This window comes from Dipteris shenzhenensis, chromosome 33, assembly GCF_047967505.1.
Source record: "Dipteris shenzhenensis isolate YYH24624 ecotype China chromosome 33, Dip_SZ_1.0, whole genome shotgun sequence".
NCBI lineage: Eukaryota > Viridiplantae > Streptophyta > Polypodiopsida > Gleicheniales > Dipteridaceae > Dipteris > Dipteris shenzhenensis.
Window position 1 is genome coordinate 535838 of NC_141628.1, and position 18156 is coordinate 553993.

An 18156-nucleotide genomic window follows, 5' to 3' on the forward strand; every position below is an offset into this window, starting at 1 on the left:
TACTTTAAAAAACATGCATAAGCACATACTAGTACCTCACATGCAATTATACATATGCATGTAGACAAATGCATATGTGTAAGGATACAAATGTAAGAATATATAGGAATATAGACATATATGTAAATATGAGTATACTCTACAAGAGAATAGAGACATATAATTATACAAAACATACGTGTTCCATTATACATACAAAACATATTAGAAATATATATATTATATGTGATTGTATAGCTATCTAGCTACATATGTGTAGATATATGTATGAACACATATGTAGGTATTCATATACATGACTATAGATGTACATATGTATAAGTGCCATATGTATAAGAAAGCATGAAGACAATAATGCATAAAAATTGAATTTTCAATTCAAAAATGAAATTACATTGTTACAATGAATCCATACTTGAACTTTTGCTTATCCATGTGTTTTAAACCACAACAAAATTCAAACCTACCTCATTTGTCGAACGACCTATTTTGTATGGGGCATGAGGTAGCACTGCTCGGATGGGGATGCCATGGCATTCGATAAAGAACCCTGTGCCACTTTGTCTCATCATGCTTTAGTGGCAGGTTCAATAATTTGCTTTGGTACCGCAACCTCTGCAATGGGATGCTTGCCCTTATTTAGTGACCTTTTAGTTGGCACAAGCACATTGGTCACTAGAAGAGCCGATGCAAGGGAGGCCCTGGTGAATGCGAACAAGATTCTGCACAAAGCACCTCTAGGCTTATTCAAGATAGATAATTGAAACATTAAAGCATCAGATAAGCACTTCGCCAAAAAAGAAATGACTATTACAAGCTTATCCATTCACTCTTGCTCCAGTGTTCTCCACAAAATGCTTACTACAACTACGTCTCCACAAAGTCTGATAGTATCACTTCGTGAAGGAAGGCTTAACAAAAGAGTGTGATCAATAAATGTATTTCCATTTTTCAAAAAAATCAAGGTGAAGTGCTGCTAATGTCAAGCAGAAGCTGGTAGTCTCTGCTTGCAGCCTCTGCTTGCAGCTGAGAAGCTAGATGAGCCGCTTGTGCTGGGAAACAATGCGTAAAGTAGGATTTTCAGTTGCTGCTACTTGGCACTTTATACTGGATGAGCCGCTTCAGTGTGTCTTTGAAAGCTAGATGCTGGAGCGGGAGGTTTGAGGGAACACTCAGAGGAGAAGAGAACAAGCGTATGAGCTGGGGAGTAGAGAGCTCAGAAAAGAGGAGAATGGAATTCGCAAAAGGACAAAACTAAACTTGGAGAGGAGAGGCAGGGAATGTGGATGATTAGGTAGTTGGAGATTTGCTAGCCTGTTTGCGAAATGAAAGTCGCCTATGCTCAATATATGATTTTTAACGTACATGACGATCATCGGCAGTTCACAAGCTCCCGAAAAGATGGTGAGGTATGTGGAAGGGTGGTGGAGCCATGGGGACATAGGTCCATGCTCCCATGGACAAAGTCCAAGGAAAATAGGCCTCTGGATATCGTGAGGCTAAATTAACACAACAACAAAAAGCAACTATAGACGCGCTTGATAGACGTGCAAAATAGCGGGCGCATCTATAGGCATTGCTTGAAAAGAGAAATTACGGGCGCGTTTAAAAGCGCATTTAATAGTGCGTCTATTTACGCATGTATTATCGCATCTACTAGCATATCTACACTGAGAAAATACAGGCCCATCTATCACTGCGTTTAATAGCGTGTGTATTTATACATGTATAGGCACGTCTATTAGCATTTCTATTAGCACGTCTACAGTGAGAATTAGATGCCTATTTAGATGCAAAACAGAGAATACAGAAAGTGAGATTTTGGTGTACATCACTGCTTTCCAAACAGTGCCCATGATTACCAAAGCACATAATTTTAACAAAAACATCAATGCTTTTTTGCAAACCCACATATACAAACATTAAGTGAGGTAAGGAGAATGAGACAATATATAAAATAGTTTTGCCATTATCAATGATGGGCTACGGTTCAATCTCATCCTCAATGAGATCAACCCTTGCCAAACTATCTACTTCAAAATCCAAAACAAGTGTTTAGATTTACAAATACATTCAACCCACTACTACTTGTGCTACTCATGTGCCCATCGAAATCAGCATCACCAATGGTAGGCTCGTCCTCACGCGTAATGGCCTAAATATCTGTATCTCCTATCTCATGATCATCCTCCTCTCTCGTATCACGGTTATCATCACCTCCATGGCCATGATCATCCTCCATACACTTCATATTAGTAAATGTACTATACATCACTTTGGAACGTGGCATAATAGGTATGACATGCCACCATCTATTATTATCCACCATTGGTTGATAGACAACCTAATTCAAACACAAATACAATCATGTTATTTTCCTTGCATCGAAGGTACCAAATATTCAAAAGTGAGTATTTTTATATGTGTGTACAGTACCTGTTCACATTGTTGCGGTAGTACTAGTGTGTCCTTCTTACTTTGCCAAAACTTTGTGGAGTTAATGGTTACAAAGCCACTTGCATGGCATTTGATTGTTGCATTAGGGCCTCTTTCCACCACATCCTTAAACCACTTTACATCCAAAACATACACAAAGAAGCGTCGAAAGTCAAGCTTAATAATATCTTGGATTATGCGACAATAATCATCCATGGCTCCATTGGCTCCCTCAAAGCTAGCAATGATGCCGCAATCTTGTGTGTTTCTCTTATCATCAATCCATTGTGTTCGAAAATGCTTGCCCTCACACCATACAGCATTGAACATAGTGCACTACACCAAGACAAAATCAATGAAATAAGCAATCTAAATTATTGAAAGCTCCTAACTTGTGCATAATATTCTATATACCGACCTTGCTCATGCATCCCCTAGCATACTCCCATTCTTCCATTGTGATATGCATCCCCCGTCTTTCTCTACTTTCTCCATTTCGTCAAGTAGCCAATCTACATGAATATCCTTTGGAAGTGCTCTTAGATACTGAGGGTATGGCACACAAGATCCGTGGTGTGTATGAAAGAGGGCCCTTTCTTCTTGTCTTCTTGCCTTTGCATCCTCATATCTTGTCACCCATCTTTTCATCATCACATCACTATTAAGCACGCAATAGAGGTTGATATTATTAAGCAACTCCGTGTCTATTACTTTGATGTCTCCTCCACTAAACAAACCACCTCCACTGACAAAACTCGAGCATTCTCAAGCATGGTGGGATCTATTTCCTTTGAGCTCACTTACCTAGAAATGAAAAAGTACACCATATTAGCAATATGAACACCTTGCATGGAGCATTGATATGCATCACATTTTGTATCATGTAAAGTACCTCACAAGCTCGCCCATCTTGTAAATACAATCCTTCACGTCCTTCGATGCACTGCAAGAAATGCTAGTAGGTAGTATGAACTGAACACTCGAGGAATGGTTGATCAGTGGTTGATTAGTTGCTTCTAATTCACTCACAAATTTGAAAGGAAAAAGATATTATGCACATAAAATACTTACTTGGAGCATCTTGTGCCAATCATGAGATTTCAAGCCATATAATTGCTCTACACCTCTTTTCTTACTCTTTGTAAAGGCCCCCTTCAAACACCTCATGCATCTAGTGGGAGTATGAATTGTAGTAATAGCGTGCTTCACCGCCACCATCTCCAGCTTTGATAACCTCCATGGTGCACGAGGTTAAAATACACGCCCATTTGGTCTCTCTTGTGGCCAAGCTTCACGCATCCTCCCTGTGGTACATAGATCCTCCCTTATGCCTACGGAATCTCGTGTCCCATTCAAATGTTCCCAAATGGTAGATGCCACATTCTTGAAGATATGCATGGGATCAAGCAGGTGATTGATCTTGAGGTGGGACCAATATGGTAATCATAGATAACCTTATTTAATGCGTTTGCTTGTGAGGCAACAAGCGAAGGACCACAAATAGGACATGCATGGTAACCTGATGTAGTGAGACTTGAACAATAGACACAATTAAGACTTGAAGGTGGGTTTAGGGTGCCACATCCTTTGCCTACTCATAATTAGAAGTGCAATGCTTACCTGAACACTCACCATAGCCTGGGAAGTCATGCATCATCCACATCAAGACTGCTTTATAGTTAAAGTCTCGTGATGAGGGAGGCATGTTCACATCATGCACCTTGATACCTATCCAAAGTATCTCTAGCTCGTCAATCAAAGGCTCCAAATAAACATCAAGATTTTTTATTTTATGTTTCCGTAAAATTAGAAGGGATAACATAACATGTCCTTTCTTAATTGCCATAGAGGGTGGAAGATTATAATTCACCAATATCACTAGCCGTACATTCTAGGAGGTGCTTTCGATACCAAATTGGTTCACACCATCCATACCCAATCCAAGTCTCAAGCTCCTATGTTCTTCCTTGAATCTTGGCCATGTGTCTTCAATATGCTTTCATGCAAGAGTGTCTGCGGGAGTTCTCCACTTGCCATCGGTTGATCGATCAGAGGAATGCCATGACATGAGGTCTGCAATGGATTTGCACTTGAACATATGTTGGATGCGAGGGATTATGGGAAAATGTCGCAGAACTTTATGAGGCACGTCCAAAGTTTTGAGATCTGCTCTATATCTTGCCTCTCCACAAGTAGGACACTCTCTTGCATCCTTATGTAGTCCACGAAACAAAACGCAATCGTTGACGCATGCATGGATGCGCTTGTAATCTAATCCTCTGAGAGAGGTCACATGTTGCCTTGCCATATCTCTTGAGGTCGGTAATTTATTCTCCCTTGGAAGCATTTTACACAATAGTCTACACGTGAAGACTATAAATGAGGAAAAGCATTCGAGTAATTGACCCACTAGCATAATTCACCATGTTTGCAAAATAGACTTTAAAGCTTACTTGAATAATGCATTCAAACTTGCATTTCTCCATCCAGAGTTGGTTTGCAAGTTTAGTAACTCAAGGGAGGCACATAAAACAGAGAATGTGCACCCCTCAAACAGTGGAGTCGATGCTGCGGTAAAAAGATCGTCTTGCTCCATGCTATCATCCCTCCCTTCGGATTGATGGACATATAAATCCCACACCATATCATCAAACACCTCCTCCTCCACGACTTCATGAGGTAATGGTAGAGGGCTACGATCACCATCACTGCATGCATCCGTAACGGTCCCTCTTGAAGATCCCACCTCATATCGTCGACACTTCGCCTCCTCACAATGAGCATAGGGCAACATATGCGGGTGTGGCACTACATTTTGTATCAAATTGAAACAAGATCATAACTCAAACATATGAACACCCATAGTTATCTCAATCAACCTTAACTCTTTAACACTTACTATGTTTACGGTCGCATCCCATTCTCCATACTTTGAGATGTGATTGAGTGTAATCCTACGTGCACGATACATGTTTCCTCGACATCGATCACACATACATTTGATTTTTTACTGCGACCACATTTCGCAATGGTGGATACGGATAAATTCATCCTCACAGGAGCTACTTGTTGAAGATGAAGACATTCTATAAATAAACAACCCAAAAAATTTGCTCTTGTATCAAATATTTAATCTTAAAACTCTGTGGCGCGTCTAATACTGCGTCTAAAATCGCGTTTGTCTGTTCTGTGGTGCGCATCTAAAAATGCATCTAATACCGCGTCTAAAACCGCGTCTGTCTATTCTATGGTGCATTTTAGATGCGCAAGTAAACGTGCATTTAGACGTGTATATAGACGTGCAATTAGACGCACCTATAGACGCATTTATAGATGTACTTATAGATGCGATTTTCAAACCTACTTTTAGCATGCTTGCTTTTCTTCACATACTTTTAGCGTCGCATGGCTTACTTTGCTATTAACAGACACAATTCTAAGCATCCACACTTATCTCCAAGCACCCACAGTTATCTCCAAGCTTACACAATCATCTCCAAGCACACAAGAGAAGAGGGTGAACGAGGAAGAGAAGAAAGAGAAGCAAAGGGTGAACAAGGAAGAGAGGAAAGAGAAGAAGCTTTGAAGAAGGACAAGAAGCTTCCATACCTCTATCCAAATTAAGTCTCTTTACGGTTGATTCTCTTTGAAAGTTGCTCTCTTTGGATTCGTCCTTTGTCATATCCAAGAAACGAATGTTTTTGGTACTAGTGTTGTGCTTTTGTGTCGCGCATGTCCTTTTTGAGTTTTTAGAATAGTCCGTTCGTCGGAGCACACTATAGATGCATCAAAGAGCGCATCTATAGACGCATCTACTCTATTTTTTGGAAACAAATAGCCGCGTCTATAAATGCGTTGTTATACATGAAGATAGATGCACTTTGTTATTTTTCCTTGGTAGCCTTTCCTTCCCTTCCCTTCCCTTTCCTTTCCTTTCTCTTTCCTCTTCCCTTTCCCTTTCCACTTCCACTTTCAAGAAAAGGATTGCATATTGAATGATGGAAATAAGTGATTGGATGAATGAAGAAAGGGATTGCATGAATGATGGAAAGGGATTGCATGATTGAAGAAGGTGATTGCATGAATGATGGAAAGGGAAAGCATGATTGAAAAAAGGGACTGCACTCTATATTTTCCTCTCTTTTTCCTTCTCTCTTTTATCCTCTCTTTCCTTCTCTTTTCGTCTCTCTTTTTCTCTCTTATCTCCTCTCTTTTTCTCTCTTTTTTTCTTCTCTCTTTTCCTCTATTTTCCTCTCCTTTCTCCTCTCTTTTATCCCCACTTTTTCTCTCTTTTTCTCCTCTCTTTTCCTCTCCTTTCTCCTCTCTTTTATCTCCACTTTTTCTCTCTTTTTCTCCTCTCTTTTCCTCTCCTTTCTCCTCTCTTTTATCCCCACTTTTCCTCTTTTCTCTACTCTCTTTCCTTCTCTCTTTTTCTCCTCTTTTTCTCTTCTTTTTCTCTTCTCAGCTCATCAGTAATCTTCTTTTTTTCTTTTTTCCAGTTCATCATGTGGCCAAGAAGCTCTTCAGGCTCACCTGATCTTCGGGAGACCATCTTTTGGGAGTTATATAACCTTTTGGGGCACCCTCCCAGTCCTGGGGAGTTATACGGCTACATGACAGGTACTCTAAACATCCCCCAGGAGTCGGCACTACAGACTCCAAACCACCCTAACCCCACACCAGCTGAGATTATCCCTCGATTATCCCAGCGGAGTCAACATAGCTTAGCCGGCTACACAACCGAGCCCCTTCCCCCATGCTGTCCTATGTCCCTTCCCCCATGTCATCCTATGTCCCTTCCCCCATGCCGTCAGGAGGTCCTTCTGCCTCGCAGAGCCATTGGCATACTCTTGTGCAGTCGAGACTCAGTTCTCCAGCTACGAGTGGTCCATGTAGTCCCGTGCAGTCGAGAGTCGCTTCTCCAGCTACGAGTGGCTAGCGTACTAGCTCAACACGACATAGTAGTAGGCATAGTAGCAGGGAGAGTGGTGGGGGATACATGGCACGGTGCTTTGGGTGGGGTGGTGGTGGGGACGAGGATGATTCAGATGATTTAGACGTGCCTCCGGGTGATGGTACGATCTACTATGACATCACTCAGACAGGAGGCATCTTGATGGATACACGGGGGAAGGATATCATGGCCTTCATGCGCTCTGTAATTGCTAACAATTACAGAGATTGCTTTATTCACTACAAAGACCAACCGAAGAGGTTGGGTGATGAGACCCCCACTGCTGAACATTCGCTCTAGGTATCCTAACCCCCCCAATGTTCAGTTCACAGATAAATGGGCCAAGTCAAAGATTGTTATAATACTTGGCAATAAAAGATTTTCGCTTAAGAGGCAGGCACTAGCAGAGCTTGCCAGGCTCAAGGGAGGTCAACCACCAAGGGGCCCGCCCCACACCGCTCACAAGCGTGAGTGGAAGAAAGCAATGAAGTCAGTGAAGAAGGAACCCAGTCTGCAGCACGTGGAGGCATGAAGGATCCAAATGGAGCAATATGGAAGCATGCATTTTGGAGTACGGGCTGTTGAATCATGGGAGGCCCAATTTGTAAGTATCAATCTCAAATTATATTGTTTATGTAGTTTATTAGGAGGTTGTTTCTTTGTACTAACCCCTCCGCAAATTGTGTCATCTTGCAGCTTGATATTGTGGGCAGGTACCCTACTCCTTTCGAGACAACCTACCACTGCCACCATCGCAGAGGAGATACATGGAGGCACTTCTATAATGACGGGTTGATTACTGAGGAGCAGTATATTCGGGCTATTGGAGCGTCCCCCGAGGTATTTGAAAGTAATTAAATAATGTCGATATTATAAGGAAAGATTTGATTTTTCATACATTGATATATGTTGTCCCTTGTTTACAGGACCTTGCACAAGAAGATGAGAAAGAAGACGAGGAAGAAGGAGGCGGAGAAGGGAGTGTAGAAGGGAGCGAGGACGTGGAGAACTTAGATTAATCGTAGAAGTAGTGCTAGCTACTCTTTTTTGTACTTAAAGCCACTGGCTTGGCTTCGTGCCTCTTGTATATATACTCCTCTTATTTTTGGTACTTAAAGCCACAGGATGTGGCTTAGCTTCGTGCTATATGTACATACAAGCACTTTTTGAGCTATGAATTAATATACACTCTTTTTATTTTTTTGGCTTTCAATTTTCTTGTGCAACGTTCTATCAATTAATGCCTTGTGAACTAAACGTTTTGGAGTTGTAATGTTTTATTTGGAATTGTAATTGTCAGCTATAGATGTGCTTGCAAGAGTGCTAATTAAAATGTGGTTGGCTATAAGAATTGAATTACATAATGTGAAAATGGGAATCATGTAACTACATAGCATACACAACATACACAGCATTCTTTTCAAGCACACAATTTAAAAAATATTATGTAGCGTGTGTATCAGGGCGTCTATAAACACATCTACATACGCATCTGTCTGTTCGAGAAGTGTCTATAGGCGCATCTATAAACGTGTCTATAAATGCATCTATAAATGCGTTTATAAATGCGTCTGTCTATTTCTTAAATTTTCTAGCAGAGTTATGCATCTATATGCGCGTCTATAGGCACGTCTGTCTGCTATATAGATGCGGGTTTGTAGACGCACAAATAGACGTGCAAATAGACGTACCCATAAGTTTTTTTTTTTTAGTTGAGTAAACGCATCTGTGTGCGCGTCTGTAGGTGCTTTGTCTTGTTGTGTAATATACACTCCTCTTATTTTTTTGGCATTCAATTTCCTTGTGCAATGATGTTTTGGAGTTGTAATGTTTTATTTGGAATTGTAATCATTGGCTATAGACGTGCATGGAATCGTGCAAATCAAAATGCTGTGGGCTATAAGAATTGCATTGCACACTGTAGAAATGGGATTCTTGCAACCACATAGCATATACAACATTCTGTTTTAATTTTTAATAGAAAAAATTCTACAGAGCATCTATAAGCACATCTATTATTTGTTTTTTTATAAAATTTCTGTAGAGCATGCGTCTATACACATGTCTCTCTGTTATATAGATGCACCTATAGATGTGGGTCTGTAGATGCATTAATAGATGCGCCTGTCACTTTTTTTTAAAATTAAGTAAATGCGTCTATGGATGCAAAATACATCCAAATCTTTGTCAAACTTGAAATTAAACATTACATTAGAGTACTAATGACTTCAAAGGAGAGGATACACAAAAAGTATCTTCATCAAACATAAGATTAGATTGTTGTCATTGTCACCATATTTGTCTAGGAAAAGGATTGTAATATATTCCTCTAGGAAAGGGCTAGAGTATATTCCTCTAGACCTTATCATTGTCACTATATTCCTTTTTGAAGAGGACTCTAATATTACCTCCTCCTCTATCCAACATGCTTAAGAAAAGAAACAATGCTACAAAATATTTTGTGATCATAACAAGCAAGAGACCGTAATAGGTGAAGTCCTCAAAGCTCTTCCAAGATTGATGACTAATGAATAAAAGAAGAATAAAGTTTCATGAACCAATAAGTATGATGCTTAGAAATAATCCTCTTACTTTCTCCTTTTAATCCCTCCCAAGCTAGTGTCATTCTCCACCATCATTAATTCTTCCAACCACATTGGACATGGAATTGTAGAAGATAAGCATCCCAAGTCGAAGAAGAACAGGACACATCCCATCTCTTTCCAAAAAATTTTTAAATTTGAAAGAAAGGAAATAAAGGGGGAGGCAACTAGAAAGAGCTATCCACTCAAAAGAACTAAAAGAATTTATGTTTCAGGTTTAAGAGAAGAGAGATGCAAAGGGAACCTTAAAATCTCCTTAAAATAAGGGCGATGGAAGAGGAAAATATTGGAAATGAAAGAAAGGTGCTAGTTGGATAAGAGGATCTAGTTTCAGAAGAAATGGTTCAATTTTGATTGAGACACTTGTTGGGAATTTCGGTTATAATTCAAAAACGTAATGGGCGGGTTGAGGCCACAAGTGGGACGTTTGCATCAAACTTTGGGCCAATTAAATAAATAATTAGAAAAATAGTATTATATTCCAACCTCCATAAGCCAATACTATGTTCAGATTTAGGGGCCATATGCATCCATGTCATCACTAGAAGGACTCTCTTATACGTCCCATTTCTCAGTACAAAGTTTTGTAATGTTTATTATTTTTCTTTCATGTTGTATGTACAATTTAATTTGTGTCAAACAAGATTATGTCTTATCCTAAGCATGTAAGTGTATAATCATAAATCTATTCTTTTGAATGATATTAACTTAGGCTTTGATGTTTCTTATGTATGTGAGTTTATATATTTTGTGAGTCTGGGCTTGATGTGGAAGTTGATCCATAACTGTTGGGCCATGTATTCAATCATTATGATGTCAATTGATGTCATATTTTATGATTTCATGATGTCAATTGAAGCATAATATGTTTTGTGGCATAATTTGGCATGAGTTATAACAAATATTGATAATATGATATATAAAAAATGTGAGATATTTTCAAGCAATAAGTTGTAAAGCATTGAACTACTACGAGATGGATGTGCATGCTTATGCTGGTTTCAATGAGTCCTTCTTTTTGTGATATAAGTTAAAGACAGGACTATATGTAAAAGTGCATGGTCATGTCAATTCGAACAACACGTATTTTCGATGATCTGATCCAAATTAAATACATGAAACCACCATCATGACTGCATGGTTCCAAACATGAGTGAAATCCTCATTTGGTACGAATGTCATCCCCTTCTTAGTCGAGTTTTTGCCAAATGGCTAGAAAATTATAGTGTTTCAAAATCAAATTCATTTGGGAAGGCCTTAAATAAGCTCTATTACAAAACAAAGAAGTCATCCAAAATAAATGAAATGGGTGTGGACCATGCTAATGATAAATATGTCTTATTAAAGGTGGTGAGAAGTTGGTTGTACTTGTTGACTTTAAGTCATCAGGGTTAAAAGCTAAAGCTATTCATGTATAATGGTCTACAAACATGTAGCATTGTAAGGATAGGTGTTTTGTATAATATTGGTAGGCATAACTTCAAGTGTTATTTTTAGGTAATGTTGGATATGCCATTTGAAGCATTTTGAATTTCAAGGAGTATAAGTATTGTAATAGACATTCATTTTGTGAGCAATGTGTTATCTCAAATTACATATGTCTAGATAGAATATGAAAGTGGTATTGGTAAGGTTGGAAGCATCCATAAAAGTTCATGCCTAGCTTTTTTGTAGGGTCTATAATTTCTATTTCCAGTGGGAGGGAAAAGAAAAGGAGACTTGATGTTTAAGTTTTCCATGACCGACATCTCGCATTCTTAACAAACAAGACTTGATGTTTAAACTTAATTTGTTTTCCATGACCAACATCTCCCATACTTAACAATCTCATCATTCACGTTGAAGATCCCCAAACATGAAAATGACCAAAAGCGACTATGCATCACAAAAAATAATTATTGTAACTTATTTCCTTGAGTTACTGCACTTTCACATAAATCCGAGAGATCATCACCATCACCACCATCATCATCATCATCATGATCCTCATCATCATCAAGAACAATAACATCAACATATGAGGGATGCATTACAAAATCACATATCTTTAAATTCCTTCACATTACATTCAACATACTAATGCAATGCACATTCTTATGTAGTGAATACACACCGCCAACATCATAATGTTAATACTTTTTATGCAAGTAATTATCCATTGTTAAAAAGTTATCGTCTTGGTTTGGCCTGCCGCCTTTGCACGGCGACTGCGGCGGGGTCACACGAGGGCATGCCGGATTTGATGGGCTGCTGTGCATGTGAACAGAGAGAGGACACACGTTTATTATAGCCTATAAAAAAACATGACCATGGCAGCCGCAATGCCGCCCAAATATATCTTACAACTGCACGGTTTATTTGAAGAATCGCCAAAATTTTGCAACCCATAAGCCGTCCAAATCTCTTGCTCCCTCGCCACCTCCGAATCCGAATCCTCGCACCGACGTCGCTCGCCGACCCGTTCGTATTCCTCACCTTATAATTACACACCCCTTTCCAAATGCTTCGTTTCCATTCTCCATTTGACTTGACCGCCGATTAAACAACAGAACCCCCGCTCATTTCCGTTGAAAGTTTCACCGACCTGCTGCTTGCTGCGGGCTACCTCCCGGCTGCGTTCGTAGTAGTTGTAGTAGAGAGGAGTAAGGGCGGTAAAAGTTTTCCGTATCTACCGACGTTTGACGCGGCTCCTCGATCTTGCGATCGTGTCCCAAAACAGAGTAGCAACCTACCACAAATGGGTGATTGTGTTCAACCAGCGGCAGCAACCTTTTCTGGTCTCAGATTGTTTTCTGATTATTTCATTCACTCGTTCGTTGATTCGAATTTCGCACCTCGAGAATTTATCGCGATTCAACGTGAGATTTTCCGAACTCGGAGCTGCACGCTTGGATTTCAGTGGGAGGCGCTCATATCCTGTGGTCCGGGTCCTGTGCAGTGAAAGCAAGGGGAGCCAGCAGCCGTCACCGCGCGGTGGTTGACTGCAACAGCCCTTGAGAAACTTATATAAAGAGCCAGATGCCGCCAGCTCCCTTACATTCTTTCTCCATTCAATCTCTTGTATTGTAAGGGGTTTCAACTTTGAAGATTCAAGAGGATTGCGAGTAACCACAACAACAACCGTCAAGGCAAAAGGAGGCCTCACAAGCAGACGAAGAAGAAGAAGAAGAAGAAGAGGAGGAAGCTTTCCTTTCCGCCAGCCAGCCCGGCAACAACGACCAGCATGCAAGTGCAACCTGTCCTCTCTCTCTCTCTCTCTCTCTCTCTTTCTCTCTCTCTCTCTTGCTTGCATGTCTGTGTCTGTGGCTTTGCTGACCCCGTCTCCTTAGCCTCCTTTTCTTGTGAATCAGGTGATCCTCCTTTGCCAGCCCATTTCTCCCATATAGTCCCTGTACAGACCCATAATCTATAAAGGTGCCGCGCTCGCGCAGCAAGATTCAATTCTTATTAACTATGCCAATCGCCACCCAGGCTGCTCCTCGCATTGCAGTACCCGCTCGGATCCAAGTCAATCTCCCTCTTTTCGCACTCTGTCCCTCACCCGCGACATACTGCTGCATACTCTAGAGGTACACATATATATCCAGAGCGACTTTCTATCGGAGGTTCGCCTGTCCCTCCAGCGTTGCCGCGATCGAGACAACCACCAACACACGCTCGCTGTTAAGAAATCCGCGTTAGATCGACGTGCACAAGCCTCACCCATCAAAATAACCCGGGCTTGTGCGCGACAACCGTAAGGAATTCGGATTATAAAGTGGGAGCAAAACCTCGAGAATCAACTCTGCCAGCGCGATTTTGGATCCGCCCATATCCCCCCCTCTGCGCTACTGGGCTTTTAAGTATAGCTCTCCACTCTACACGTCCTACGCAGGCTTCGATGTGTCACAACTGTATGTCGCAGTAGTTCGTAGTAGTAGTAGTACTCGTGAGTGCTTGTGTAGCTGGCCGTGTCTAAACCTTTACTCTACTTAGATTGAGATCTCTCTCTCCTTCTGAACGTTGCTTCCTCCTCCCGAGCGGTTTAGGGTTTGCCAAGGCTTTTAGAAATACTGCATTTCCGTGCGCCACCTTCACTCAGCGATTGTTGTTGACAAGTGAGCGTGTGATCATCCCGTATTTCGTTTGATACTGAGTGCTCCCTCTCGATTCTTTCAGGAGAGTTTACACCTGGGCCATGTTGCAATCGGCACAGGCGTCTACGCTGGGCCTGGAATCCTCATCGGGCTCGCTTGGGGGATTGCCGCTAGCTGGACGACGCCTCTTCTCGCTCAAGAACGACAGCCAGGTATCGTTCCCCTCAAGCACCAATTTTCAGCGGACACGTACTGCAGTAATTGCGACTGTTGCATCGCTTCGTGCCTCGCCTACAAGGCGACCGGTCTTTGGCGGGCCGACTCACTACAAAGTCAGGGCCATAGTTACAGTGAGGCGCAAACGCAATCCGAGCGTAAGTGAAAGGTTGGACGACCTCATCGACTGTGTCACCGATTCCGCTGGACAGAGGGTCATCCTACAGCTAGTGAGCGTGGTGACTGATCCCAGTAAGTAACTTATTCAATCCATCCTCATGGTTTAACAATGCTGTTTTTATCCGCCAGTATATCCATCAGTCCAGGAAGCTCAACGTTTGTCTCCGTGATGCGAATCAGAAACCGGAGTTGGGAAACGGAGCAAGCAATCGGCTCTCAAGAACTGGTCTGAAAAGGCAAATATTATTGCCGACAAAGTTCAGTACATTGCAGAGTTCACAATCCACAAAGACTTCGGCGTTGCAGGGGCGATAACGCTCCTCAATTCTCATCGGAATGAATTCTTTCTGGAGACAATAGCTCTTGAAGGCTTCCCTAGCGGTACAATTTATTTTTCGTGCTACTCCTGGGTGCAGTCACGGCTAAGAATACCGGAGGAACGAATCTTCTTTAGCAATCAAGTGTACTTGCCTTCGCAAACCCCGCTTGGGTTAAAAGATTTGAGGGAGAGGGACATGATATCGTTGCGCGGGAATGGCAAGGGTACTCGGCAACCTTGGGACCGAGTCTACGATTACGCTTCTTATAGTGACATCGGTAATCCAGACAAAAGCAAGAAGCTCGCCAGACCCACCCTCAGTGGCAATGACAAGTTTCCATATCCCCAACGTTGCCGGACAGGCAGATTACCTACAAAAACTGGTATCTTTCTTTTTCTGTTCTACCCCTTTGCACCCCTGATCTCTGTTCCGCTTTCAATGCGAATGCATATTCAATTTTACTTGTCCACCTAGTTTTTCCAAATGTTGTGCATATGTATAATGATCGTCAAAGGCTTAGCATCGCTTCCGCCCTACTTATTAATACTATATGTTGCAATGGAATTGAAAGTACGTGTTATTGAAGGCACTCTTATGGCCTCTTGGTTTTGGCAGACGTTGCTGCGGAAAGCCCATTAGAAATGGGAACAAATTATTACGTTCCAAGGGACGAAGCCTTTGAAGAGATCAAGCGGGAGACCTTTATTGGCAACTCCTTGAAAGGTGTCATTCACCAACTAGTGCCGTCGTTGATCAACATCCCCAAAGAAGTGCATGGCGAGTTTCAATGTTTCCATGACATCGATAGGCTATACCAAGCAGGATTGAACCTAAGGAATTTGGACCTGGACCACGACTTTCTAAAAAACTTACCCATAGATCGAATACTTACGGAGGTGCAGGACTCGGCAAACCAAGTTTCCAACTTTCTTCAATATGCGCAACCCGACATTGTTTCCAGTAAGAGGCATCTTTCTCTGCCTTACTTATCATACGTCGTGTCCTTGATCGTTTCCAACTTCTCCATTTCGAAGGGGCCAGAATGTTGATAACTTTACGGAATATTGCAGAGGATAGATTTAGGTGGCTGCGGGATGATGAGTTTGGCCGGCAGGTTCTTGCAGGAGCCAATCCGCTGAAGATCGAGCGCCTACAGGTTTGTCACTGAGGACGGTTCCAGGGCACTGTGTAGCGTGCTAGTTTCAGAGAATCTGATGTAACGTTTGTAAGTGGCGTTGAAACTAAGCCGAGACAAATGCGTGTGACTCCAGGAATTTCCTCCTAGAAGTAATTTGGATCCCGAGGTCTTTGGTTCCGCTGTGTCTGCAATAGGAACGGAACATCTTGCCGGATGTTTGCAAGGCCTCACAGTTCAGCAGGTGAATTGAAATCTTGCTCTCTCGAGTCCCAACCTGAAAAATTGTCACTAGTACGTTCTTTTTCTCATGCGTGAAATTGATCAGGTAATCAATACGTTGGCTAGAGTGAAAGAAATAAGTAGCGAGGTTTGTTGTTCCTATCATATAATGTTTTTATCATTCAAACTTCAGGCTATGGACGACGGGAGGTTATTTATTATCGACTACCACGACGCATTTATGCCTTGCATCCACAATGTCAATGCTTTAGAAGGGCGCAAAATGTACGCCTCGCGCACCATCTTCTTCCGTACTGATACAGGCACGCTGACGCCGGTAGCCATCGAATTGAGCTTGCCGCCACCTTCTCGCGGCACAGCTGGCAGCCAGCGAGTCTTCACCCCGGCCCAAGACGCATCAGGTTATTGGAAATGGCAGCTTGCCAAGGCTCACGTAAGTTCCAACGACGCAGGATTCCACCAATTAGTAAATCATTGGTACGTGCTAACAACTCAGTGCTTGCTTGTTCAGTTCCTTCTTTGCTGACCGTTGATGTTTCAAGTAAACGTTTGATATATTACTTGAGCTAAGACAATCGATTCACAGGCTACGAAGTCATGCTGCAGTGGAGCCTTATGTGATAGCAACGCACCGCCGATTAAGCTGCATGCATCCGATTTTCAAACTACTGCAACCACATTTTCGATACACATTAGAAATAAATGCCTCTGCTCGCCAGCTGCTCATCAACGCAGACGGCGTAATCGAGAACTGTTTCACTCCGGGTCCCTATTCGTTGGAAATAAGCTCAGCTGCCTACGGTTCCATGTGGAGATTCGACAAAGAAGGCTTACCCGCTGAGTTGATCAATAGGTGAGTCCACCTTCCGTGAGCAATTTCCGATCGTATGCTGAAAATTTCACGATGGTTGAATTGCTGAAAATTTCACGGTGGTTGAATTTAGACTCGGCTTCTGTTTTGACATTCGGTGTAGGGGCATGGCCACTGAAGATGCAAGCGAACCGGACGGGCTTAAGCTGGTTATCGAAGACTATCCGTATGCAGCTGATGGCATGCTGATCTGGAACTCGATAAAGTCTTGGGTGGGCGAGTATGTGTCCTTATACTATTCGGATTCCCAGTCAATCTGTGATGACGTTGAGATTCAAAGATGGTGGGAGGAGATAAAAAACGAGGGGCATTGTGATAAAAAGAACGAGCCTTGGTGGCCTGAGCTGAGGACGAAGGAGGATCTCGAAGGAATACTGACCACTATAATCTGGATAGTGTCTGGCTTTCACGCAGCGGTGAATTTTGGGCAGTACGCCTATGGTGGGTATGTGCCAAACCGGCCCTGCATGACCAGACGCCTGATCCCAGAGGAAGGGAGTTCGGAATACCAAGAGTTTCTCCAAAACCCGGAGAAATTCTTCCTGTCCACTATTCCTAATCAGCTGCAAGCCACCACCACCATGGCGGTTATAGATACGCTCTCGTCGCATTCACCAGACGAAGAATATCTTGGGCAGAGGGTTCAAACAAACTGGACTTCTGACACGAGGGCAGTAGAGGGGTCTCTAAAGTTCCGAGAGAGCATGAGAGCAATCGAGCGGATTATCAGCCAAAGGAACAGAAACCCGAAGCTGAAGAATAGGAACGGGGCTGGGGTATTACCGTATGAACTGCTGATGCCTACATCAGGACCGGGGCTAACGGGCAGAGGTATTCCCAACAGCATCTCGATATAGAAATTAGCTAGGCAGAGATCGATTAAGCAGAGTATACGCATGTATACAGGACAGATTGAAGCGGAATGGAAAGGATGAAATTTCGCAGCCTGAGGTCTGATGAAAAAGGATCCCAAGGATGAAATTTGGCATCTGGCAGGTCCAATTTTGGAGTTGAAAGAGAGGAGGAAGGGAGGAGTGGGCTGAGGTGACTAAGGGCGTTATCTGAATCTGGTGGTTGATGAGGAGGACAAGAGAGGTATCTTTCAGCAGCACCCGAAGGGCA

The 18156-nt window shown here is 42.2% G+C and overlaps 1 protein-coding gene and 1 pseudogene across 1 annotated transcript; one reads left to right on the forward strand and one right to left on the reverse strand.

The window, feature by feature from the left end:
- The window catches only part of LOC147879507 (uncharacterized), a 37776-nt pseudogene extending 25551 nt beyond the window's left edge, over positions 1–12225 (reverse strand).
- A 1945-nt stretch (positions 12226–14170) lies between these two features.
- Positions 14171–17891, forward strand: LOC147879508 (linoleate 13S-lipoxygenase 3-1, chloroplastic-like). Its single transcript, XM_087371392.1, has 8 exons — positions 14171–14537; positions 14646–15167; positions 15401–15745; positions 15856–15941; positions 16057–16164; positions 16336–16640; positions 16750–17016; positions 17138–17891. Exons 1-8 carry the CDS (start codon positions 14171–14173, stop codon positions 17889–17891), a joined length of 2754 nt encoding a protein of 917 aa, XP_087227518.1.
- Positions 17892–18156: the final 265 nt, after the last annotated feature.

Coding starts and splice junctions, on each gene's coding strand:
- LOC147879508 (XM_087371392.1), top strand. CDS start 14,171: ATGTTGCAATCGGCACAGGCGTCTACGCTGGGCCTGGAATCCTCATCG. Junction 15,942..16,056: donor TGAAGATCGAGCGCCTACAG/GTTTGTCACTGA, acceptor GTGTGACTCCAG/GAATTTCCTCCTAGAAGTAA. Junction 16,165..16,335: donor AAGGCCTCACAGTTCAGCAG/GTGAATTGAAAT, acceptor TTCAAACTTCAG/GCTATGGACGACGGGAGGTT.